The 27916-nt window shown below is 37.8% G+C and overlaps 1 protein-coding gene across 1 annotated transcript in view; it reads right to left on the reverse strand.

The window, feature by feature from the left end:
- Positions 1-2378: 2378 nt before the first annotated feature.
- The window catches only part of LTN1 (listerin E3 ubiquitin protein ligase 1), a gene marked incomplete at its 5' end in the record, with an annotated part of 31293 nt that continues 5755 nt past the window's right edge, over positions 2379-27916 (reverse strand). The window contains 25 exons of the mRNA XM_084261143.1: positions 2379-2801; positions 3567-3734; positions 5040-5234; positions 5717-5937; positions 7029-7200; positions 7639-7825; positions 8710-8784; positions 9522-9759; positions 10043-10256; positions 12009-12153; positions 13052-13187; positions 14423-14565; positions 14823-14927; positions 15094-15253; positions 16004-16205; positions 16925-17075; positions 17923-18076; positions 18997-19236; positions 21131-21323; positions 22258-22299; positions 22809-23594; positions 23955-24102; positions 25385-25575; positions 26555-26728; positions 27422-27602. Of these exons, the coding sequence (XP_084117269.1) occupies positions 2739-2801; positions 3567-3734; positions 5040-5234; positions 5717-5937; positions 7029-7200; positions 7639-7825; positions 8710-8784; positions 9522-9759; positions 10043-10256; positions 12009-12153; positions 13052-13187; positions 14423-14565; positions 14823-14927; positions 15094-15253; positions 16004-16205; positions 16925-17075; positions 17923-18076; positions 18997-19236; positions 21131-21323; positions 22258-22299; positions 22809-23594; positions 23955-24102; positions 25385-25575; positions 26555-26728; positions 27422-27602 (4684 nt within the window). The 3' untranslated portion in view covers positions 2379-2738. The remainder of the gene's footprint in view (positions 2802-3566; positions 3735-5039; positions 5235-5716; positions 5938-7028; positions 7201-7638; positions 7826-8709; positions 8785-9521; positions 9760-10042; positions 10257-12008; positions 12154-13051; positions 13188-14422; positions 14566-14822; positions 14928-15093; positions 15254-16003; positions 16206-16924; positions 17076-17922; positions 18077-18996; positions 19237-21130; positions 21324-22257; positions 22300-22808; positions 23595-23954; positions 24103-25384; positions 25576-26554; positions 26729-27421; positions 27603-27916) is intronic.

The raw sequence follows: 27916 nt of genomic DNA on the forward strand, positions 1-27916 counted from the left end.
TGCCTATGCAGGGTTTAAATGAATATTTGGAATCAGTGTTACTCATTTTGATACACTATCAGATGCTGTTACAGGGCAAAGGCACAGTTACTGAGTTTGCTTAGTAAGTTATTTCTGTGCAGAAAGATGCATTAAATGTATCTCAGGAGCTGAGACAAGGGCAAAAAGACTGTGGTGTTGGTGGTCCTTTGTATGCCCTTTTAAGGAGGGTACTACTGTGGAGATGTAGGTTAGATGAAGAGTTCTTGTCCTTGAGAAAGAATTATTAAGGGGAGGGAAATAAAAGCACATGAGATGCTATTAAAAAGTCTAGGTAGCTGAAAATAACTCTAAGTAGAGAAGTAGAATAAAAGTCTCTTAAAATCACTATCCAAACCTATACGAAGCTATTTCCTGACCACCAGACCCTGATGAAGAGGTTTCCTCTGCAGCCTCTTCCCCGTCCCAGTGCCCAGAGAAGGTTCTCACACCATGTTGTCCCAGCAGCATAAGGAGATGTGTGGTGGACACAGGCCTGGGAAAGATGCTTTGCTCACAGCACAGACGATTGAGACATATGGCACTACCAATGCTGTCTGGGAGAATACTTCTAAAAAAAGGTCAACAGGACCTGTAAGTGATGTTAATGATAAGTGGAATGGAAGATCAGAACAGAAAATGCAATAGAACATACCATGCTTTCAACAAAAATCACTCACACTGGACTACAACAGCTGGATAACTGGACAAGGAACTATACACGTCCACTTTAAATGAGTCAACTCTCCCTGCCCCACTGCACTGCTGTGCTGCAACTTGAGGGGAAGCCCTTGCTGCAGTGCAATCCAAGAAGGAGCACAGGTGAGTTCTGCAGAATTGAGTCCTATTACGCTGCCATCACGCTGGTGAAGGCTGGGGACGAGTGACAGGCAAGGTAACTTTTTCATTAAATTCTGAAACTTGCTACATCTACACAGCTGCCTGTAGCAGCATTTGCCAGGGCATTCCCTTCTAGAAGGCCAAAGAACATCATTTCTGGAGAGTTTCAGGAGGCACATTCCTGCATGCAGTGCACATAAGCACAAGCTGCAGGGCAGAACCAGACTTCCTATGTAGTGCCAAACCTACCAAGGCAAAAGGAAGAATTCTGCCCCCAGAGCCATAGGCAATGCTCTCTGTCAGGAGGTACTTGTGTCAAAAGACACAGTGCTTTGCTCTTGCAGCCCCAAGACCAAAAGTCTCTACAAAGCTGCTCCAAGTAGACATTTTGCAAGTTAGGGTCTGCCTGAAGAGTTTAAGATGTCTCTTCTTAAGCAATACCTGGTTAATCACAACCGGCCTTCAAATCAGTTACTGAGCTTGCAGATAGTTCATTTAGAATAACCAGTCTTGTCTGAAACAAGGTGACAGAACAGAGACAACCCTGGAGTTTCAGTATCAGTAAATTAGGAAAATACCACAGCTGGCTTCCTAATCAGTGCTTGCAGTTAGACCTTTTCAATACCGGTTTTAAATTCTTTCCATTCTCTCTTTCTCAAAAAAATATCAAGGAATTTCTCCTCTGGAAGCACAGTGCTACCTGTTAAAAATACGATCTTAAGTTATCAACAGCTAAAATACCCTTCCCAGAGCTGCCACCTCAAAAGGGACCAACTTTGAGAAAATCTAAAAAAACCAACCCCAGCTGTTGAGGTACAGCCAGTTAAGCAAACTGGGCATCATGATTCTATGAATTTCAGAAGTTTATCACACAGGAAGAGACGGCAACCCAGACACTACAGAGATGGAGAAAATTTATTTATTTCCCACCCCGTACTGGCTTTTCAAAGAAATCCACTATAAATTTGAAAATCTACCATCCAATAATATATTCATATGCTACAGCTTTTTTAAAAAAAAAAAAAAGCATGAGAAAATGTATAGTACATCATTCTTATGGGACAGAGGAAGTTCAGTGTACGTTCAGGGATAGTTAATTTGCCAGCTAACGAAGGCATGGACTGAAATAAGGAAACAAGAACTGATCAGCGCCTACACCTCCTCTTAAAATCAACTGTCAGTAAATGGGTAGTGTGTGTCACTGTCATGCAGGAATGACTGTACTCTCTCCACTTAACTTGGGCTTTCAGTTTTCATGTTTTTAGGGTGCTGGATGGCTGAGGATTGGCATTTTTCTGGAAGATGAGACTGTTAAAGGTGAAAGCTCAGTTTATAAACATACTAATTTAGAGCATGCTATGTTTAATTTTGTTTTTCACAGGCTGTCACCCTAATTCCATAGGCCTTCGTATCTAACATTCTTTTTTGCCCCATCAGAGGAGCTATTACGAAAACACTATCATCAAAACAAATCTTTTTACCACCTATGTTAAAATCACCTTTTATGTTAAGAGGCATGATCTGGGTTAAGTGCACAACACCATGTTAGAACATACCTAAAATAAGAGGTTTTTATCAACTATGCTGTTGCTTAAACACTTTTCAGACATAACTCTGCATTATTTCTGATTTTTCTTTTTAACATCTCAGTATCTTAAAAATATACAAATTAAAATAAATTATTCTTATATATTTCTTGATATCAAAGAATCTTCAAACTTACAAAAAACAGTCCAGAGGTAAATGTGTCTCTCATCCCACTAGTCAAGAATTTCAAGTCACTTGACATTACTTCCAAGTAGTTAGCTTCTTTCAACAGAGTTTATTGCCTCCTTTTCATGTATTACTGAGCTCACAGAAAGATGTCAGACAGTTTTATTTCAGAAGAACGTCTCTCGGCAGAGCGGACAGGTGGATTTGTTGCTGGATGTGAACCACTTGTACTGAAAGAGAAATACAATGGTTTGACATACACACACAAGTGGAATATCAGGAACACTTGTTTATCACCAATAACAGCCATTACTTGCTAATGAATAACTATCAACATATTGACTACACTTTAAAGAAAACAGGACTCAGTAAAAAAAAAAAGGTCTCCACTTGTATATGTAAGCATGCATTCCTATATGCATATGTGTTTCTATATGTATATACACATATTGTACCCACAATACTAAAGTTCTATTCTAAAAAACCTGATGAATTCTCACCCAGACCCATTCTAGAATAAAAAGCTAGTGTTTCTAAAGCAGTACCAATTTGTCCCTTGTACAGCCTTAACAGATGTCAACCTGTTCTAGGTTACTCTGTAACCATACAGCCAAAGTCTGGGATGACTTGGATACAGTTAAATGTCAATTATCCAGACCACTATGGTTTACTAAATAGCAAGCTGCATAAATTAAGTGTAACTTGTTCTATTCCCATACCTGGTTGATATCAACAAGATGCCATTGCTACACCCTATATGTAATGGCTTGTATTATACCTTTGCAACTGTCCTTTTGATGTTAACTCTCTGTGAAGCAGCAGCCCCTCTCTCATTACGTGCCCTTGCAGCTCAGTGTAAAATCCATAGAAACAATTTAGGAGTTCAGTTCATCCCAGATACTCCAATGACATAATGGTGTAACAAAAGAAGTTCCTGGTTCAAACTATAAACGGGTATTTTTCCCACTAAACCAACCCCAAGTCTAGGTACTTACCAAGCAAGCTGAATGAAACTTTTTCTTGCATGTTCTGCAACTTCTTTTGGGAAGAGAGTAGTTGGAACCATGAATGACCGAAAAGCAGATCATGCAATCTTCAACGCCCTCAAAACATTTATCCACATTATTTTTCCACAAAGATAAGCCTTCCATAATACTTCCGTTCTAACAGAGGGAAAGGAGCTGTTAATAATGTAGAATTCTTTGTAGAATATTATTTCTGTTATTCATAAGCACACGAAGGAAACAGAGCCTGAAGGCTTTATAATCTAAAATTATATGCAATATACACAGTAATGTATAAAGCCAAAACACAAAATACATATGACAGACTAATCTATAGCAATGTGAACGTTCGTCATGATGAAAAGAATGCACTTAGGAGCACTTGTAAGGAGATGTTAGAATTTTCAATCACTATCTTATTTTGTTCTAACCACAAATGATGCAATTTCAGCAGCCACAAGTCTTTTACAGAATTTCTGGGGTTTTGGTTTTGTTTTCTTTTTCAAATTATAGTTGCCACATGGGGCACACACTGGCCCATCTCTTAAGAGATCTAAACTCTCCACTTTGGCAATGGATTTAGCAGGACTTATCGAGTAGATAATTTTACCTCTCTGTTTCAGCATCTGAAGGAAAGCAGATGTAAACAGTGACCAATTCTAGGAAGATTTTTGAACTAAGTAATATTGGATTACTAGGAATACTAGGGTTGAGAGAGGCAGTATAGGATCTCATTGGATGCCTGCAGCTAGCCAGTGCCCCAGGGGTCAGACTGGGTCCAGTCTTGTCCAACACACTCATCAATGACCTGGATGAGGGCACAGAGCATACTCTCAACAAGTTTGCTAAGACAAAACTAGGAGTAGGGAGGTTCTCCTCCCCATCTTCTCTGCCTTGGCCACGTCTGCAGTGCTGTCTCTAGCTCTGGGCTTCGCAGTTCAAGAAAAACAAGGAACTACTAGAGAGAGTCCAGAAGAGGGTTAACAAGGATGCTGAGGGGACTGGAGCATCTCTCCTATGAGGAAAGGCTGAAAGAGCTTGAGATAGCTGGAGCTGTTTAGCCTGCCGAAGACTGAGAGGGGATCTCATCAATGCTTATAAGTACCTAAATGGGGCCAGAGTCTTTGCAGTGGTGCCCAGTGACAGGACAAGGGGCAACAGGCATGAACTGGCACTCAGGAATTTCCATCTCAACATGAGGAACTATTTGTTCACTCTGTGGGTGACACAGCACCAGCACAAGCTGTCCAGAGAGGCTGGGGAGTCTCCTTCTCTGGAGATATTCAAGACCCACCTGCACACAATCCTTCACAAGCTGCTCTAGATAATCCTGCTTTAGCAGAAGGGTTGGACTAGATGATCTTTTGAGGTCTCTTCCAACTCCTGAAGTTCTGTGAATCTCTAACACTTTTCTATTATCAGGACTCTTAAGTTTTCAAAACTATGGGCTTTCTCTAAACTCACCTGGTGTGTAAGATACGTGCTTAACTGCAGCATCCAATTGCGCCATTGCTGTACAGCCACACCAACCCTCTTTCCACTCTCAACTGTTATGGATCCCAGTGGGTAATTTGATGGAAGCTGTATTATTAGTTCAATAAATATATCATCAACTGAATAGGTAGCAATGACTTCCCGGGCTGCAGACCGAGCTTTTACCTGTGAAAAAAATGCACATATTAAAAAACTCCACAGAGAGACATACACCATCTCTAGTCTTTATATATAAAACAGAAATACTTTACTATGCACATTAAGTAATTTTCTTAGACCAGGAAAATACCCTTGTCAAAGAAAATAAAAATCCACTCATATCTTTGCAAACAAAAAAGAAATTACCAGCCACTTTTCAATCTACTAAATGAATATTTTTTTAAATAAACCAAAATGTAGTAAATTTATCTTCCACTTAACTACAAGTTCCCCAACATCATAAACCCCATTCTTTTCTTTTTTACCCCCAAACAAAATACTGACAAACATGAATTTAATGTATCAACACCAAGCTCAAGTATGTTTTCATCAGGCATCAGCAAATGTATAAAACACTGTAATACAGTCTGATTCTAAGAAGTAACATTTCTTAAAATGTTTGCAAAAAACCTAGTCAATTAAAAAAAAGGGCAAAAAGTCTTACTAACCGTCATGCCATTAAATAGCTGTGTGCTAGTCTGAACAGAAGATATTTCCTGTGAAGAAAGCACACTGCTGACATATCTGCTTGTAAATTTATCTACAACATTGAAGACTCGTTTCTCACAGCTGTTCCACCACAGCCTGACCATGGCCGGCAAGTCCTTCAGTGTGATACCGTACACGGAGCAGGCCAGGTGTGGAATCTGGGATGACAGGACTCCTGTCCCTGGGAGGGAAAGAAAGGATGTTGAAATGCTTTTAACACATCAGGCACCCATGCTGGTTCCTCCACACCACCTACAAACACTTTTAAACCAGCATAACTGTGGTAACTGGAATTTCACACACACGTTCCTGAATTTCCTACTGCAAGTGCTTGTTTGACCCTGCCTTCCTCCACCAGTCTGGTTTCTTTGGTTCTTTGACTAATACTTCACAACTGGGAACTCATCTTCTAATTTAGAGATGAATTCTAAGTGGACTACCAGAAATCAAGAATCACTTTATATTCCAGAAATTAAAAAATGCTAACTTTGGAGTGAACAAACAGATGTTTGGACCATGTGTGAGGTTTGCAGTGCTCTACAGACATCCATACAGAGGTAAGGGAAATCTTTCTTTTGGGATGTCATGTCAGTAAATCTTACTGTCATCCAGATAATTTTTTCTCCAAGTTTTTTTTATTTAAACATCACTAAGAAATGGAAATCCAGTCTCTTTGTTTACATCTATACATGTACATAAAATAACAATTTCAATGAAATCACTCTAAAAACTAATTTCCTTCATCATGTGTCTCAGCTAAACAAAGTCTCTCATCATGATTAATCAACTGGGTCTTCCAAATAGCCTGACAAAAACACCACACAATTTCTTGTCTCAAACATTTAAAAAAATACATATTAAAGTATTTTCAAATTTGTTTTTATCTATTAAAATACAAGAGAAAAATAGAAATTCCATTTAGCATCAGAAAATAAAAAATCTCTAGATGCAATGGAAAAGTCCCAGAATAGATCAGACATTTTTACTATTTTGGACCTTCACAGACATTCAGGATTCAGACAGCAGCAATGCACTATTTCTGCCCAAAGCGAATCATCTCCCCATTCCCTGGTTTGTTTGTTTGTTCTCCTTGATTCTTCTGATAAACACTTCAACTTTGATTAAGCTTCAGATGGGGAACACTAGCCAGATATTTGTGAATGTATGTATGCATCTGTGTCTGTTCCATAGGTATGATTTTCTAAATATGTCGTTTTAAACTTCAGCATTATCAAAACTCTCTCAAATGCAGAAATGCGATTTTTCACTAACCTTTCACATCTAAATGAAGCTCTTCAGTAAAGTAAGTTTTAGTGTCCTTATTTGGAACTTCTGAAGTTGGCCCAGAAAAGACAGGGTTTTCAGGCATAAGTCTGAACAAGTGATACAGCAGTTTATTCAAGCTTTTAGTTCTTCTAAGGTACTGTGAGTAGAGAACTCGTAGCTGATATTGTTCAAAGAAACAAACACAAAATAGAGGTAAGACTTAAAAAAATATCACTTACTCTGTAAATAATACAAATATCATCCTGTAGGAAAGAATAGCAAGACTGTGATTCAGAACAAGTGTTCAGAAGAGTAATTCAGATCTCTTCATCGCTTTGAATGATTACAATGCCAATAAAATGCAGCAAGTTTCTTTGAAAATGCAAGAAAGAATCATCTATTAATAAACCTTAATTCCTTATTACTCCTGTCATACCACCCTTAACTATTGCAGTGCAGAAATCTAAGTCTATTGATGCTTTCACAATTCCACAAAAACAAGAGATAGGAAGATACATAGTTTAAAGAATAAAAAAGGCTGGATGAAACTTCAAGATTAAAGCCAAATAAGTATGTTAAGAACTTCAGTTAAAATAGAAAGTCTCAGAACATATACCTGAGAAGAAGCTGCTTTGAAGAACGCTAATGTTAACTTCCAAGTGAGCAGATATCCCAGAACAAGGCAGAACTCATCACTCAGGGGCTGAATAACTGCAAATTCTCCAACTGGAATGCACTCCAGGATGTTTTCTAGCAAGAGCTCTTGAGTGGCGAGGACAGACATAAGAGCTGCTGGAGGTGATCTATGGAAAAATGTTATCTGGCATAGTAAAATCAAACCCTGAGCAAAACACTAACTGAATTTATACTTGTAGCTTTACTAAAAAAGTCATATCAGTAAAACCTGGTATGTAGAACATAAAAGGGGACCTTTTATTGCAGGAAAATTTACTTTCAGATTCACATATTAGGGACAGATTTTAAGATTTAGGGGTTTTTTCCCTGAAAGGGACAGTTGGTGGTTTTACCTCTTGCAAAGTAAATAGAAACTGCATGCTGATCACTTAGTTTGAAAGTGGTCTGTGGCTGAGCTGATTTAACCTACATCATGGACAGCTGGTTTGCTTGCTGCATTTGTTTGTCAAGTCACACCAACAAAGGAGCAACCCAACAATGGATCTTTTAATCACTGACAGCTGGGTTTGGATTAGAAAAAGCCTTTTGCAGGTCCATAATAAGGAAAGATATTGGGCTGAGGTAAAAAAAAACAACCAACCAAATAAAAATTATTTTTAAAAATCTGTTACTGCTGTTCCTCCTCAAACCACTGACTTCATCAGATTCAACACCCAGCTCAATTTTGGAGCTACAGGAAACTGAAGTTACCTGTGCAGCTGGACACATTCTGGATACAGCAGTCCAGTAAAAATCTTACAAGTCTTTACAATATAAAGCAAACATTATACAGTTACTCCAGTAACTGGACCCACAAAATAACTGAAAATACGGTTTCCAGTTTTAGCAGAAAGGCAGATTTAACCAATTATATTGAGTATTTTCAATATGTCACTTTTTTTCTTTTAATGTCTCCCGTCAGACAACTACTCTGCTGCAAATCTCAACTCTTGGAACACATTTTAAAAATACAGAGAGCAATCATAAAAATCCACAGAGAAAAAATACACACAATGCTGATTCCTCCTCTTCATCGCCATAAGATTTGAGATCTTCATCATCAAATTTAGGCAATTCAGGCATTAATCTATAGAAATATGCAAAACAAATCAGATTTTATTTTTACTATTTTGATAGATGAGATGCATAGCTCTTTGCCTATCAACAACAACATTAGTGATGAGCAATAACATAATGGCAATTATTCCTTTCAAAACACCACAGAATCTTTAGGAGATAAGTCACCACTACAAAGATGACCGCCAACGAGCACAGAGCCCTGCTCAGTTCTTTTCCAGACCTCATACACTTCCCAAATCATGCTAGAATTAACTTCTCTATCAGAATAAAGCTATTGCAACTTTATGCCTCAGTACAAGTAAAAGATAATGGTAGTGTCAAAATACTAAATGATACAATCAGACCTAGATCAAGCCTGGAATAGTTCAGTTTACAGTTTAGGATTCTATGAAAGCTAAAACAGAAGCTAAAAATAAATAGCTTTATAGTTATGATACTGATATCTACGTAACTATGGTACAGAAAATAAAATTGTATCTTCATTTACTGCAGTAAGAGTTTTCAGTATATTTTCAGTCTACTTTTAAATTTAGCATTCATGGATTTACCTAATGTCCTCCCATATAGAACATAAATTGCTCAGTTAAGGATTTTCTCCCATACCAGAATGTGACTTTGCAAAATCTACATCTACAAACATGTGTTCCATGGCATAAAAAAAAAAAAAAAAAAAAAAAAAAAAAAAAAGAGGGAGGTGGGGGGGAAGATGGAGATGAGGAAAGTGAAAAATTTGTTGATTCTTACTTATACAACATATGGTAGACAGAAATCTGTACAGGTCTGGCTCGGAAAAGCAACAGTGGAGATAATGTATTTAGTAGAGTCTGAAGTTTATCTGGAAGATTCGTCTTCTGGCCTGCAACAAACTTTGCTGGCAATTTATGGTTCAACAGCTGGTCCTTTGAGATGTAAGTAAGAGCTTCACCCAAAGATATCAATACAGAGTTCTGAAAAGAGCCTTCAGATGCATTTTTTGTTTCTCCTATTTAAAACAGAGAAGGAAAAGCTGTGATACAAAATGTGATACAGCTGTGATACCATAAACAAGTATTCCTAGAAACAACCCAGACCGTGCTTATCAGAATCTGTCAGATTCACCATGTTAAGTGCAGTTATCATACTAATTAGCATGTAAATATTAAAAAAAGTGAGGTTTTATAAACGGTGTTGACATCTTTCCTATAAATTCAAAACCCCGTCCTGTCAAGTTCTATTTCCAACCAGCCTGGCATGCACCACTATTACCCTCCCTGCCTTATACTTGCCTGTGACTTTCACCAACAAAGGTAACAGCAAATTGTGAATTCCCTCAGAAAAGAATTCTTTCCATTCACTGATCAAGTTCTCAGGAAGGTTTTCAGTAGTTTTAGTAGCTGCAGCTTCAAAGTAAGAGCTGAGGGCAGATGCCAAGTCACAACTGACACAAGCGAAAATCTGCACAAGCGGGACATGATACAGGGAATGGTTTTCACTTGTTGTCTAGGAGGAAAAAATAAGAGGAAGGGTTCTTAACCATAAATTTTCTTCAAAATATGGTTCACATTCCCTGTCTATACCAGAACTTGTAACTTCCAAGACGACTCAATTACAACGACCATTTTAAAGGGGCAGGGGGAGTTTAAAAATGCGATCTGTACTTTAGTAAAGCGTTACTGAAATTAACTTCCAAGCCACAATTCGAATGCTGGATCGCTTCCCTTATGTGACCATCTTCATAATGACGGAAAGAAACTGCCACCAAGTGGATTCAAGTAGAAATGTAAGCAGCTGTAGCGGCTCTGTAGCACCTGTGCAGCCAAGTAAGCCAGCCTTGGTATGTGAAGTGCTCTCACTTTCCTCTCCCAAACATCAAAGCCATATCAACATCATACTTCTATTTCCAGATCACAAAAGGAAACTGACAACACATTATTGTTAAATGTGCAGCTTCTTTTAAAAGTTGTTATTCTTACTACTTTTCCAAAAAAAGGAGTACCATTAACTACTACAAAATATTTCCAAGCACTTAATCTATGTGACAAGTTTTTCGTACAAATTTGTTATGTTTTGGTTGTGTGTGTGTGGGTTAATTATAAAATAATACAGTTTTGAGGCACATACAGCATAAGCGAGAAGATGAATCCTGAGACTAAGACAGATGACAAGGAAGCTTCCAGCTGCCCTTGTAAGAGTGTGGAGACAGAGGGCACAAAACAGAAAATAAAGAAGATAAAAGGGGGGGGGGGGGGGGGAGGCAGGCCTAGAGGACAAGATTCTGTACCTTTAATTAATAAGGTAACACCTGTTCACTCTGACCTGTTTTCTAAGAGTGTTAGGATATAATTTGATGTTTCACATGATCAGTTAGATACTGAAACACAGATGCTGCTTTTCACTCAGTTAATTTTTATGTCAAATTAGACTTTGCTCTTAAAGGGTGCGGGTTTTTTTTCAACTGAGACCTACAGCAGACATATCCAAATACTCTCCAATTACCAGAGACATTAAACATCACATTACTTCAAGAGTGAGGTAATTCTATCTCTATATACGAAAAGAAACAGGAGATGTACTATTGCTTGTGGTTCTACACATGGCCTTTGTCAAAGCTTAAAGTAAAAAGGATTTTGTACAATTCTTTTAACATTGTAACAAATATTTGCTAAACTGAGATGACTGCATCTCTGCCATATGCAGGGAATAATCTAAATAGGTGAGTACACCAAAAGTAAAGATGCAGCATTAGCACTCATGCTGTAGGTAAAGTTTACTTTCTTAATCACGTATTTTGATGGAGATGCTTTATAAATTATCTTTGACATGTTGAGTACCCAGCTATTAATACTGACCATAACTTTAAAGTACTAGAAAGTTAACACATACTTTAGATGAAACAAAGTTAAAATTGAGACCACTGTGTTCTAAAATCTAAGACCCAAGACTCCAATTTCCATTCCTCTTGGCAATCCTGAAGCATTTTGTTCAAATTTAATTGCTACGTAGTGTAACTTCCACAATGCTTTACTGTATCATCCACATACTCAACTACCCGCTCAGTAAACACAGGTGAACTTTTAACATAAAGCTTTCAAAGATTTACGATGTCACATCAACCCAACAGCCCAGTAAGACTATAAAAACTCAGTTATTTTATAGCCCCACCCCACACCAGTCTGGTAGGTTCAGTGGGCATCAGGAGGAACCTCTTAAGAGCTGCAGCACAATCACTGTTAATCATCTCTTTCTTATTACCTCTAACCAAGCCAGCATGGAGCACATGACAAAGTCCCATTCATTATCAGCCAAAGGAGCCGTGGAATACTTGAGCAGCAAGGGCAGGTAACGGATCATCTCTATGTTGAAACTGAGCAACTGAGCACTTGTTTCTTTCAAATTGCTGTAATAAAAACATATCTAAAGTTGACATATCTTTATGTTGAAGGCACAAGCATTTATACTCTTGCCTTTCCTCCCTCCTCCTCTTAGGAGAGATTAGTCCTGCACCAGGCTCTGCACTCTCAGCTTTTGATGCTCTGTCAAAGTTCGAACCCTACACTAAGTCAGTCAGTCAACAGGTACAAAGCAGCCCATCAGAGCTACTTGCTCATTTGCATGCTGTAGTTTCCTAAAATTGCACAATTTGCATATTTGGTCAAGTAATACACTGACATAAATGATGAAATTTAGCAATTTTAATTAAAACAATACAAGAAAAATAATCATTTAAGTTACTAAGTTTAAAAATAAAAGCGTACTGAAGTGTCCACATAGCATACGTTATTTTAAGACTCTGTTGTTGCCTGGATTTTTCTCACTATACTCAAGACAAATGAACCTCAGCATATTTTCACTCCTCGCTGGAAGCTTTCCTAGTTACATTTTCAGGTCCAGAATTTTAGAAACATCCAAGTTCAGTATCCAAGTTTTCTTTCTGCTACCTAAATAAACCATCAGAATTTGGAACTGAATATCCAGCAACACCTACAGAAGCTGATCAGTTCTGAACTGATTTGAAACCAGTTGACATCCAGCTGCATTTAAAAAAGCTCCCAGTTTCCCAGCCTTCAGCTGCTCAGCTAACTTGCTTCAGTATGATTGATCAGATTCTTAAACACAGCTATACTGAACTGAGGGATGCAGATCTTCAATGGCTTAAAAACACAGTATTAGAGCAGTAGAAGGTGTTTGTAACTTAGAAATTGATTTTGTTGATTTTGAGTTAATAACCACTCTGTATTTTTAAATTCTTGTTTTAGCACTTTAAAAAATTTAAATTATCTCAAAGTTGCACCCACCAGCTAAAGAGAAAGTTGTCTTCATTATCGTTTTTCCAAGATAGTATGATTTTTAGTATTCCAGGTAGTAGATGATCACAATCAATACTTCTATCATTCAAGCAGGAGTTCAAAATGGAAAGACACCCAAATGCTCCTATAGCATAGGAAAAATATTGTAGTCAACAGGCCTTAACCATCAAGATAAACCAAATATTAGTACTTGTGTGGATTCACTGTATTATTTTATTTGAACTTAACATCAGTATCTAAGCAATAATTTGGATAGATAATTCAGTAAATGGTACTGTGAGGTGTGAATAAAGGTATAAAGCAGGATAATGTTACAAATGAGCACTCCACAGCAGGAGAGGAGTGAGGATTCTTTTTTCCTATTTTCTATTTAAAGTTTCCTAGACATGTTTTGTCGGTTCACCAGCTTACTCTGGAAGCCAGGAAGGCTTAAGCAGGAGTACTCTAAGTCTCTGAAGAGCAGGAGTTAGAGAAGGTACCACAATAGAAAGACTCAAAATTCCTCTCAATTGCTGCATGACACTAACACTTTGAGGGCATCCATTTGAAGAACTCACCTGAAAACCTGAGGACACTGCCCAGGGACAGATGTCCACAGCTTAAATCCACCAAAGACAGGTTTTTTTCAATTTAAGTAAACACAGTCCTTTTAAAGAATAGCAAAAAAAAAAATCAACTTTCAAGGTTTTATATAGACTGATCAAGAAGAGTATGTGCAAGAAAGCACAAAAGCAATGCTAGGAAAAAATAAGAAAAGTTCATTCTTTTAAGTGACACTTAATTGACATAGAAGAACTGTGTGTGAGCATTTCCAAAGAATTTTCTTGAAAAGCAACAAATTTGTGAAAATAAGAAGGTTTTCTAAAAGGATATTCAAAGCAATATTGTGGCACCTCTCAATCACCTCTAAGTAATTTTTCAAAAGCTGCTGAAAGTGTATGTGCAGCACTTCTGACTCACCAAGAAAAAGTTCTTGTTAAAGCATCTAAAGACAACAGTGACACTACCAGTTGATAATGTGAATATTTTTGCATCCTCTGTGAAGCCTAAATGATTAACTGAAAACTTTGATACTTACAGATGTGTTTAAATCAGATAGACTTAACAAAATTCTTTTAACAATACCAGCCTAAATCCTTTTGTTCTAATTTTGTACCAGGCAGTTCAGGTTGTTTTTCCTTCATAAGGCAGAAAACTACTATGCCAAACAGTCTAGAAAAAATATGCCAATGAGGAAGACATTTCTTTTGAGGAAAAACAATATTATTCTTATTAACAAGTTTTATCTAAAAGCAAACATTATTACAAAACCACGCTCTAAACTCTAACAAAAGTGGACTGAGGTAAGAACACACTCACCATCAGTGCTGGAAAGCTCTGTCTGCGTGCACGTCATAAGTTTGGCCACACAGTGGAAGACAAGCTCTCTCTTTTCTTCCTCAATTAAAAAAGGTGATAGACACTGAAGTGTATGCAGTCTGCCCTCTGTTAGCGGCAGAAACCTATTCGCACAAACAAAATATCAAGAATGAAACAAACCCAAAAATTCAACCAGTAAGCAAAGCGTCAGTTGCTTCATAACAACGCAGTATCTTGTGATGTAACCAAATCCCCACACCAAACAGTCTCAGTTTCACACACCATACACACATATTACCAAATTTTCAGTCTCCAGCTGTCATTCATCAGAATCAGCATCATTTAACATTATCAACATTGGCAAGGAGCTACAAGTTTACAGACAGCAGTATTAAGATACCCTTCTGTTGTCTTGAAAAGTTGTTTCTTCTCACAAGATACAGCATTTTCCACACAGATCACTTTAGCCATGGTTAAGGACCAGAGTCTTCCATGTTCCTCTGATCTACAAAGGAGGAGGACGATGGATAAAACACACAGATGCAGGGCTCACAACAAAAGCATTTGGATGAAGATTGACTCGATAGACATCAGGAAATATGCTGGCACCTAATACTCCATACGACACAAAATGTGAAGACAGAGTTCAGGCTTGTTTTACTTGTCCTTACCTGTCAAATACTGTCTGCTGAAGGCTAGCTGTATTACTGAGGGTACTGAACTTCTCATAGGTGATGTGCATTTCTTCTAACATACGCAGATATTCCAGAAGCAGATAAGGAGGATTCTCCAATTCTTCAATCCATTGTAACGAGTACAACAGTTCTGCAACTAATTAAACAACAAAAGTTGTTTACAAGCAACAACTGAATATATTCAGTGCATAAGCAAGAAGTTTCAGGTCAGGGTTTTGTTGGTTTTTAAAACATGTTTTGGATGCATTAAAATGATATTTATACTCAATCTCAGGTGCTTCAGAGCACGAACAGGATGTTTGCCACTGCATCATAAAATACAGAGGAAGGAAAAGCTACAATTATCAAACCTCAAGCAAACCTGATGCTAATAGCTAGCATGTGTTTTCTTCATTAGCCTACAAAGACCTACACTGAAAAATCACACTTCTCATCAAAATGACTCTTTTGGAGATAGGATTGTTAATTTGTAAGTTTGCTTTAATTTATGCATTCCATAAATATAATAAACAAGATTCTACCTGGTGGAATTAAGAAAAACTGCTGCATTATGGCTAAACACTCAGGGCATTTAATTGATGGGAAGCACACCATTCCTATTACCAACTCATGCGAATGCACCCCGTGTCTTGGCAATGAACAACTCAGAAGCTGATCATAAATTCAAACTTCTCCAGATTCTGCTAGGACCCTCAAAAGGTCCTAGAAATATAAATGCTATACTTGTGCACACTTTTCAAGGAGATCCGGGGAGGGGGCAGGGGGTGACAGGTTGATTTCTCATACTATGTGCCAAACTTTAACTACTGATTTCTATCTATCAATTTGGGTTAATTTACAAGTACTACAGGAGTAAATTCCTTTAAGTTCCATGGTTGTAACTTACTTATACTGTCAATTTTCTTTCTTTCAGCATCACCATTTCCATGGACTATACCATTTTCCAACATGAGCAGCACCATTTTACTTAGCAAGGCTGAAGCACACAGATGGCCGGGGAGTTTAGCTGTGCCACACCGCTTAACACACGATCCCAAGGGTTCACAATTCATACTGAGCCTTCCTTCCAGAAGAGGTTTGTGCATCCACTGTAATAAGTGCACAAAAAGAGTATGAACAAAAACCTGACATTTTAATGACGCATAGAAGACTTATGTTCTGTTTAACCTTGAAAATTGAGAATTATTAAGAAACACGAAAGATACAAATTAACCCCAAAAGCACAATGGTGAAGATGAACCACTGGAGCCTATTAAATAAGCTTATAGACACAGAGCAGTAGCTTGAAACTGCATTGCTGCTGCAGAGACAAATATGTATCTTTAGAACTCTGTATATTTTAAGAGAGATACTAAGGTTACTGAAGATTGCTGGTTGGACAGGAAATTTCTGTCCTTCCCCACTCTAAGTATGTCAGCATTTTTCTGATAGGCAGCATATCCTGCTCCTCTGCAGCTACTGCTGCCTCTCACAAAATAAATCTTACAAGAGAACTAAAAGGTAACACCAGCTTCATAAAGTATATTCTGTTGGGCAAAATTCCTGACTTGTAAACTGAGTTGCTGGTGTTCCATGAACAAAAGGAAAATTTCATACATTTTTATTTTCTCCGTAAGTACTGGAGGGGACCATAAACAGATATTTTGTCCTCTGTCATTGACAGAGGCTGAAGAGAACCCCTGCAGAGACATATACATATCCAGAACTCTAGTGACACATCAAGATAAAGAATGCTTATCACTAAAAAAAGGACAGAGACTTGAGGCAAGATTGACTAGACCACACAAGTCCAATATCATTTCCATACCTCAGGGGATAGAGACTCGTGCAGTTTCCCCCACTCGGTTTTGTTAGGTGTCACATGGTCAATGTAAGCTCCCACAAGATATCCAGACTGTCCATCAGCTTCCATAAGCTTAGACAACAAATCACTAACTGCAGCAATCAAAATCTGAAGGCTGAGAAAAGGAGAAAACACTGTAAAAAAAATTTGGCACCTATCCAGTAAAAGCAAGCTGCTTTATTTTGATACAATGTTATATACATGCTACGATGTGGTGGTTTAACCTTGGCTGGAGGCTAGGTGTCCACCAAGCTGGTCCTTCATTCCCCTCCTCAGCAGGACAGGGAGGGAAGAAAAATACGATACAAGAAACCATGCCGAACTCTTGAGTCAAGGCAAAGGCAATTTAATGTGGCAAAAGCAAAAGGCAAAGCAAAAGCAAAAAGTTATTCCGTGCTTCCCATCAGCAGGTGATTTCAGGCCATTTCCCAGGAAGCAGAGCCTCAGGACATGTAGTGGCTGCTCCCAAAGATAAATGTAAAAACATGAATGCCCTCACTTCCCCCCCTTATTTCCCAGCTTCTTATTGCCAAGCAGACGTCATATGGTACAGAATACGCCATTGGTCAGTTTGGGACAGCTGTCCTCTGTCTGCTCCCAGGACCTTGCTCAAGCTCAGCCTACTGCTGGGGCAGGGGAGAACTGCTGGAGAGACAGCTTGGTGCGGTGCCAGCACTGCTCAGCAATAGCCAGACACTGGTGTGTCACCGACACCCTGCTGGCTACTGATACACAGTGCAGCGCGTTGAGGACTGGTAGGGAGAAAAATCAAACCCATCTCAGCCAGGCACACTACATACACCAATGGCATTTTAAGTTATGGTCTACCCACAGTTCTCACCTCTGACAGGCTGACAAATCTCTAGGTAACACAGATGCCGAATAAATTAATAGTATAGCACTGATCCAAGTTTGCTTTGGAGAGCAACATATTACGAAATGGACATGTACACCACAGTTACCTTTTAACATCCAAAGAGGAAGACTGAATTTGATTCTTGACCCACAGTGCAGATTTATGCAAAAAAGTGCTCTGCTTCGGCTTACTCTGAAGTTGACGCACAAGGGAATTTACACCACACATCCAAGTGTGTCTTAATTTACATACAAGTAAATCTATTGTAGGAAAAAGAAGAGAACAACAAGAAACAACACACAGGCAACCAAACCCACCACAAACAGGTAAACTCAAATTACAGCATACAGCAATGACTGCATGTCTAAAGGTCCTAGAGCAAGAAAAGAATTCTCTCTTCTATGTAGCTACATGAAGTAGCTATCACAGGCAAATATACAGGTTTGTTATTGCAAAACAATTCTAAATGAACTCTGACAAAAAGGTAGTATTTCTTTGAGAATAAAAGTGATGGTCCTGCTCCACATGTTCATATGGTCTTCAAAATCAGCGACTTTTTTGAAAATACTGAACAGTTACAACATCAATAATCATTTCCAAAGCAGCAGTGGTTTTCGGCCAGTGATGTTCTGCTTCACTCCTATGACAACACTGCAACATTTCCTCCTTTCTATGTCAGTAAATGCATTTAACAATTTATCAGGATCTCAGTCTGCAAACGAGATGCTAGTGGAGACAGGAATGTGTCACTAGTTGTCAGAGCAACTTGACTAAAACTGCTTCAAAATAAATGTATGTATCTTTAATTAAGCCTCTCTTTCATAGGATCACCACGTTGCAGAATGAACAAAAAAAAAATCTCATTCTTTGTACTTCATAGACCATAAATAACTCATGTAACACTCCACAAAGTGTGAAATATCACAGCCTCAAAGATAGCTGTAGCACAGGGATACCAACATCAAAAGAAGTTAAAAATCCTTGTAAAGTTGTATAGGACAAAGTTCAGTAGCAACCACTGACAAATTAAAAGCACAAATTTTTGTGTCAGTTACAGCTGCAACTGCTCAATGTCTGTGAACTCAGTATTATTCTACTACATACTTGAATCTGTTTAATGAAAAAGAATTTAAATATAATAAACAACTACAAAAAAGTCAAAGTTCATTCTCCAAATTACCTGTTAAGTGCGTGGCATCCTGCCTCTGAGCACACAACTGGAATATGGTAAGCAGCAAGTCTTCTGAGGATGGCATCAGTAAACACTCTTTCACTGAGCTGAAAAAGCTTGAGGCTACATCACAGATGAAAGATACTGATGGTCCAGTATTCCCGGCTTCAGAAAGATCCTTAGCTTTACACAGAGCTGCTTGAAGTTTATCAATAATCCTTTCAACAAAAGTTTCACCAATCAAAGATTCTGATGGGGAGAGGAAGACAACAGCATGCTCTGATTACCTGATAAACACGATCATCAAAGACATCACATGAATGTATGTTACTGATTTGCTTTTATTTAATGATTTTGCACGCAAAATAAAGTGCAAAGTAGTTTCAGTGTAATGTATACCTAAATGCACTTTCTTAGTCCACAATCATCTAGGATCAGCTAGCCCAAGCTACACATTGCCAAGCATTCTTTCTCCAAACCACCTGAAGCACCTTAGACAGCAGGTATATAGAAGAGAGTAAGTGCAGGGGGATCTCTTCCACTTGTACACCTTCCAAGCTTCTGGCAATCAATTGTGAGCCAGAGAGTACACCAGACCATTGTGTATAACTAACCCAATCAGACCAACCTTCCATGAATATGCTCAGTCCTGCTCTTACTGGATCTATGTGGGCTAATCCCTTTTATCCTTAAACTCCACAGCACACTGCCATGGTAAATTCCAGTATCTAATTATGAACTGTATGAAGAAGCACACTTTTCTCTTTCTTCCAGTCTGCTATTTGAACATCTGTAGGCAACCTCAGGCTCTTCTGCTTAAAGAAACAATGAAAAATTTCTTCCTATTTGCTTTTCCCATACAAATTATGAATTTATGCCTCTTTACCACAACTGCACCCTCACTTTCATTGCAAGCTGGAAAATTCTACGCAGTTTTGTCACCTCTACAAGCAGAAGTCACTGCATTTGCCTAACCACCCCTGCCTTCTTTCTACAGGTGCATTCCAATTCTATCACACATTTTTTCAAAAGCATGTAAGTGGACAAGAGCATTGCAGTGACCAAACTACAGGCAGTATTCAAGGTATTGACACACCAATGCTGTAATAATTTTATTTTGTCCTCTGTTCTTTTCACAGCAGCTCCTAATAACCTGTGTCCCCTTTTTGTTGCTGAGCACCAATCTGCCACTAACAGGGAGCCACTGCAATGACTGAAGATCTCTGAATTTTAACAGTTCAGAGCCTACCAATGAATACATACAGTTACAACTGTGTTCTTCCTATATATACTTTTTATTTACTGGTATTTATATACTGGATAATTTTTGGATTTTAATTTCATTTGTAATGGCATCAGTTAATCATTCAGTATTACAAAACACTGCTATGGCTCTGTGAAGTTTCAGTTTTGATGACTAGGAATAACTTACCATAAATTATCATCCTTTAGGTACTGAAAAAACCCCCAACCCAAACAACCCAACAAACAACCTGTGTGGATCTCTGAAACTTGAAAGCACCGCACATGTGCTCAGCATTCAGATCAACTGATGTATGTTACCTGAAGAGTCAAAGCACTGCTGAGTTTACCAAAACACAAATGGCAATTTTACATGGAAAACATCAAGAAAGTTGAACTCCGCTTGAAGTCTGTATCACAGATACCACAAAATGCAAGGAAGAAATTAAACAGGATGTTTTTAATAAAAAATAGATTACATATCCAGCAAAACTGTGCACAAGCAGTTTTTAAAAAACGTGAATCTAACTGGAACAGGCTCAAAGCAATTCACAGGTGCTGTAACAGGCAATTACCCATGCACGCATGGGTCCACAGCCATTGATTTTTGATGTTCTAGTTTGAAGGTAAATTTCAGGTAGTATGGTTTAAAAAAATATATTATTATTAATATCAGCACATCAATAATTTTCCTTGAGTTTTCCCAACTCACAAACATTGACTTTTGTTTGCAAACACAGACCAAAAAAATTGCAATTTCACTGCTTCAGGTTAGTGTTCACAAAATTAAGTTGGAAATGGTTAATTGCCTCAGGTTAAAAAAAAATACAAAACACAACAAAAAGCACAAACCACAAGCACAATATTTATGCTTTAAATTCCAAGGAATAAATAAGCTTACCATTTTTAATGTGTTGAGACAACACTAAGCTCAGGAGGGTCCACCTTTCCGAAGAGGATGACTCTGATGAGGCTGCTACAGGTTCTAAACCCAGGTGACACAGATCATCTGCCAGCATTACCAGTCTTTCTCCAAGTGTATCTCCTTTCAGCCAGTCGGAGACTAAGGCGAGTTTTGTTGTGCTTGAGCACGCCTGAATCAGAAGAAAATAATTCTCATTATCTTTTAAGGGCATTAACTTTTATTACTCACTAAGCATAAAATTACTATGTCAAACCTGCACACACCAGGTGCAACTCTCATTCTCTATCTTAAACAGTAAGTCTTTAGGTGTTTACATCTGCAACAATCCCCCAACTTTCTTTTTGGTCAGAGACAGCAACTTATGTCTAGGCCAGACCTCTGCTTTAGAGTGAAACAAGTCACTATTTGAAAGCTCTTACTCTTCCTCTTCAACTACAGAGCTCCAGGAATGCCCACAGTGGAGTTAGAAAGGTAACTTTTGGATGACCGGGTTGGCTGAAATAAAATTAACAGCATCTGAACCTCTTTAAAGAGAAATGGGAAGTTACAAATCAGAAAAACATTATTTTGGTGGTGAGCCATTATAAGTTACAAAACATTAAAAACTCAGGATTCCTAAAATAAACATATTTTTATCCAAAAAAGTTATAATACACTTGACTTTTCATGCCAGGCAATCACTTAAATGCCAGTCTCTCAAAAGTCCTGTGTGAAAAAAAAGTTGTATATAGCTTTTCCTTGTAAGCACGATGTGAGAGCGATGACACAAATAATCATTTAAATTAGGGGTCTAATACCCAACTCCACTCTCTCTAGCTTAGAGGAGGTGATCAGAGACAAATCAGGATCTCTGTAGCTCAAAAAACAAAGTGACAGGACAAAGATGCTTTTAGTTTAGTATCATCATTTCATTTCTAAGACTGTCTCAATACTTAAATGCAGTTAAGCCAAACACCATTCTGAAACTAATATAAGACTTTCAAACTATGGAAATTATGATACTTAAATAAATAATAAAAACAGCAATTCAAACTCCTGTAACTCTCAAAGCTAACAATATTCAAAACTATGCAAAACAAACCCAAAAAAGTCTTAAGAGGTACCTTTTGAATTATCTGGAGAAAAACAACCCATTTCAGATCCATCTGCAAAGGGAAACAAAATTCCACAATATTAAACAAATTCTTTCCTGGACAGGAAGCATATAATGCCATTTTAATTTGTTTCTTCTACAGCTTTATTTTCTGCAGGGATAAGCAGAAGTTGCAAAGTTTCAGTAACAAAGTTACTGATGATATTATTTCTGGCTTCCAACTCCTTCTCTACCACATAGAAAGACAGTCAGTTATTGATCTAAGGCAGACAACCAATGACTAGTATAAAAGACACACTGTATAAAGAAGCAAGAACAGAGAAATCCTCATGTTTGGTTGGGTTTTTTTAATGTTTTATACTATACAGAATGGGGCATATGATATAACCTTTTACCCCAACACTGTCATGTCAACCTCTTCTAAATCAACCTTCTTTATGCTGAGCTTAACCGAGTTCGTGTAGTGTATCTTCCATTTCACATCCCCAAGATAAAATACCAACCACAGTCCAAAAGTAGTCACTTTTATAAAAGCTAATAATAAAATGCAGAAGTGCATACCTCCATTAAATTATCAAGAATGATTTTCCTTTCATCATTACTGTTGCAACAATTAAGTACACTGTACAAAATATCAACCAGAAAATGGGTGTCTTTCCTCCAGTCTTCCTTCAGCCACGTTATTAAATTCATATACAGAAATTGTACAGAGGGGTTTTCACGATGAGTTTTAATTTCATCTTGAGAATCATCTTGAGCATGGTTTGCATCATCTCCCTGCTCTAAAAGCACCTGAAAAACTCTGTTTGAGGAAAAGGAACTGAGCAGGGCAGAAAGAAATTCCAAATGCTGTTCTGACTTCCGTCCATTGACGTACACAATACTCAGTTCAGCAAGGTTGCAGACTAAATTCTCTAAATGTTCTTTCCTGAGAAGAGATCTATGCTGCAAGTCAGCCTGTATTTCAGAGTCACTACTTCTCACTTCCATGAGCTTTCCATCCTCTTGGTTTCTTTCAGAGTCATCCTCATCCGTAAATCTGATTTTTACAGATTTTACTTTTTTTGGGTTTGTAGCAGGCTTTGGATTCTGAAGAATTTCCAGCATACCACATATGGCAAACAATGATTTCTCATCAGCATCCAACGTATCAACATGAAGTACACACATTTTCAAAAGATGGTCCCAAAAATTTAACAACAGTTTTTGGAAAACTTCGTCTGTGCCATCATCATCGGGATGTTCTGCTTTAGCTTCCCAGGAGCTCAGCATTTCTGCTATTTGGTAGAAGAATGGCCCATTTTGTAACCTGGGTTCCCGAAGTACAGCATCAGTAAGAGGAATTAGCTGTAAAGACAAAAAAAGGTATTAGAAAACAGTGATCCAACTAGATGATAATTTTAATCTTTAGAACACCAGGAAGCTCTGTAACTCCTGTAGCTATTAAAAAAAAACAGAGTTATACCTGCTTGAACACTTAAAATACAGGGTGGCATACTTTTTTTTCTTTTTAAATTTAATTCAATCTGCACAGGAAAAGGGACAATTTTATAAGAAGGAAAAAACTGGCTAAATTCAGTAAGATTGGTTTTTTTCCATAAAAACTAATGAAACTTTCAAAGTAAATAATCACAGAAAGTTACATTTTCCTTTAACTTTGAATTATTAAACGTACACACAACCATATTAAGAATTTCTGATAAATACCTGGTCATATATAAGCATTTGATGAATTTGTCTTCGGTCATCATCTTCATCTATCTTCTGGAGTATGGCAAAGCGCAGACATTCCATAAATGCAGTTATAATGGCAGAACTTTCTGAAGGGCTGGCTACTGCTCGCTCACTCGACAACCTATTGAAAGGCAACACGTGAGGGAGGGAGGGCACGCTCAGCCACCCGCGCTGCTGAGGGAACCACCGAGGATGTAACAGGCGTAAGCTTGGTTATGTTGTTCTTATTCAGACTGGGCAATATGAGAACATAGAACCTATGGAGTCATAGGATTCAGAACAAACTAAATTCAACTTGACATATTTGCAGAGTCCAAACAATAAATCCAGGCACCTGATAAAACTTATGTCCTGGGTGGAGTTAATTTCTTTTCTAACAGCAGATGGAATGCCGTGTTTGGGAGTCAGCCTGAGAGCAGTGCTGACAGCACACTGATGTTTCTAGTTGTTGCCAAGCAATCAAGGACTTTTCAGTTATTCATATTTCCCTACTAACAGGAAGGGAGGGGACACAGCCAGGACAGGTGACCCAAACTGGCCAAAGCAGGTATTCCACAACAATTACATCATGCTCAGCATAAAGGGGGGCTGGTGTGGGGAGGAGCGGGAAGCTCCTGGGCACGTGATTTTTGGGGATGGTCCAGTTTCGGGATGGCTCTGAGCTGTACGGCCTGAGCTGTGTGGTTCAGTGAGAAACTGCATTGTGTATCACCAGTCTCTTATATTTTGCTATAAAGTCCTGTTGTTATTACTAGCTCTCTGCTATTCCAGTAAACTATCCTTATCCCAGCCCACAAGGTTTTGGTTCCTTGGTTTTGGGTTCCCCCTCCCCCTTTTCCTTCCTTCTCCCCCTCCCTCAACTGTGCCCCCCACCCCCACCACTCCCTTTTAAAGAACAAGGCAAAAAACGGTGGCAGTTCCAAACTTTTAAAGAACAGTATCAGGAGAATTAAAGTTTCTACATATCGGAAATTTCACAACCACAATGCTGATCTGTAACAACCTCTGTACTAATCACACACCAGTGAGAAATTCCTGATACCCTCAAAGCCATGCTTGATTTTAAGTTAATTTCTCACTTTAAAACTTAAAACATTAAGCTTTGACAAAGAAAGATAAGAAACTTAGGCAAGTAAAAAGAAGGTTGGAAGCTTAAGACAACAGGGATAGCCACAAAAGACTGGGTCTAGTTTTGGCAAGTTAAGTGTTTTAAAAATATGATTTTCAAGTATCACTTTCTCACATAAATGACTAATGCATAGTTAAATACCATCAAGCCAAATGAGATGTTGTGTATCTTTAAATGCTGAAAAGCATTAATGCATTATTAGCTATCCTGTTTCCAAGCATAGAAGAGATTTATTTAAAATAAATACATAAATAAATAAATTTGTTGTTCATACCCTTTAATTAGAGCACTGAAAAAAGTTCTGAAGTATTCCAGCTTTGGTTCTGTAATTCCAGGAGGTACCTTGCTAATGAATGGCAAGAGATTTGGGTATATAACAGTAGCGAGTCCTCGTCCACCCTCTCGAAGCACTGTCCACAGCTTTGGTAGAACTCCCTTTTTGGCATTTACATGACTCCAACAGTCCTATAGAAAGAAATATGCTTATTATAAATTAAATGAGAATCTGTTGCCTTAGAAGAACTCCTGAAGTAGTCATTTAATCTACCTCCCCGTTTTGTTGCTGATGCAATTTATTACAAAGTTCAAGTTTATTTGCCAGTAATCACTTTCCTCCTCTTTTGGCTTGTGAATCTAAGAAGTTACTGTGATAAAACTGTGTACTGCTTAAAATCAATGGACCTCCCTTATTAGCAAGTTGCAATTAAACACTTCTGTTTAATAATGATTTAAGGATGCTTCATAAAAATAATTATTGTAACAGGTCTTGTATTTAATTCTGAGATCTTATTATCAAGAATAAGCAATGATTTCAAAATCCTAACTTTAAAAGCACCACTAACTGTACAACTCCCCTTAAAAATCTTCTGATGGTTCTAAAATGCCTTGGCAATTTCCCCCTCCCATAAACTGTAACAGTTTATACCAGGATTTATAAAAGAGATCTGCACAATTAAACCCCAAAATATCCTAGTCTATGGGCCCACCAATCATCCTGCAAATAAAATTCATCAAAGCTGGTATTTCACTTAAAATTTAAAACAAAGAAACAAAAAGTTATAGAACCCAGCACTAAATTAGAAGGGGAAACAAACAAACAAAAAATATAACGCCGGTCATTTTTGTAACTGTCTTTAAACAAGAAAAAAGGTTCGATGTGTTATTTCACTTATTAGTAACTATTTTTATTCAAAGTTAAGTTTAAGTAAATTAACCTTAAAGCAAAACAATCATGACTTTCAGACATGCTGGATGCTATATTTGAAAGTTACACGGAAACCTTAGGGAGGCAGAAGTAGTGTGTAACACTGATAAGTTCATGTTTTTTTAATCATAAAGAAAACCCAGTTGAGACTGTCTTCCTAATTCTACACAGAGAAGAGTGGCACTTCATGAAAAGCTAAATTCAAGTAAAGCTGCCTCCTGCTTAGGTGTCCCACATTACCTCAATAGTGGCGATGGCATAAAGCACGGCTTCCCAAAGCACGGGACACACCACTGCATCGCTGTCGTCAATGCTGAGAAGAACGGCGGGACAAGCTCTCGCCGCTTCAGCCTTCACCAGCTCAGGCAAGAACTGGCAAAGAGCAGAAGCCAGCTCAAAGAATGCTGAGCGAACCTGGCACAGGCCACCAAAAGAAAACAAAAAAAAAAAAGAGAAATTTTAGTAAAATGACACCACTTTGTCACTACATATATCCTGTAACATCGCTTTTAAAGTCACTGTAACTTGCAGTGTATAGTCCCTAGATTTTATCACATCAGCAAAGGTTTAAATACTACTAAACCTAAAGAAAAATAAATTGTTTGCTAAGCTTCTTAAATATTTTAAAGTAGTTTTTTCAGTGATAAAATGCTTATCAACTTCTTTTTAATATACTTCTCAAAAAGGCATTATTTTCCCCAAGAGCACCTTAAAGCATTTAAAAAAACCTACTGTTAGAATCAATTCATCAGTATGCACTATTGGTCTTAGCAGACCAGTGACCAATGAAGGGGTTTAAAAAAAAATGGAAGTCAAAAAGTATTAAGAGCACCCCCACTCTGTATCTTTTACATACATTTGAAATGATGGCAGATTGCCAAGTAGAAGATGATGGGGACATGGAAATAAAAAATTGGTCTACTGGGCAAGTTTTAGAGCAGTGTTGTCTATTTAAGGTCTAGAAATCTGAAGGCTGCTTCAACTATAATACAGCAAAGTACAAAGTATATTCTAGTAGAATACAAATAATTAACACTTGTTTAGGTTTGGTGTATTATCTTTATCAAAAAAACCCAACCAACATAAAGAAGAAATAAACAAAGTCACCTGTGGTACGCTGTGTTTGCTGTATTTCCAAAATTTGTTTTGGGACAGAAGTGATGTTAACTTTTCCTCCAGTGAATGCATCTCTTTCTTTGGCAACATGCTGAGCAACTTTTTTAAAGCTAACAAGGAACAGGTCAGAATCCGGAAAAATTTTGCTTCCCTTTCTTCCTCTGGCACAGTTCTCAAAAAATAAAACAAAACAAAACAAAAAAATTAAGTGAACCATAAATAAACCAGGAGGCTTCTCAAACTCTTCTAAACTGTCTCAACTAAGCTGACATTAGTCTTGCTGTGTTCTTCTTTTCATTTCAGGTCCCAGCAGCGTAAACATGTAAACTTACCGTAGGTTCTAATGCACCAAATTACATTATAAACCGTTAAAGAGTTAAGTCATCTGATCTTTCAGCTATTCATTCCAGCTACTCAGAGCTGAAACCAGAATTAGACAATCAGTAACATTTTCAAAAGCATAAACTTTAGTCCCAAAGAAAGTTG

The sequence above is a fragment of the Gallinula chloropus genome (assembly GCF_964237585.1).
Source record: "Gallinula chloropus genome assembly, chromosome: 1".
Taxonomy (NCBI): domain Eukaryota; kingdom Metazoa; phylum Chordata; class Aves; order Gruiformes; family Rallidae; genus Gallinula; species Gallinula chloropus.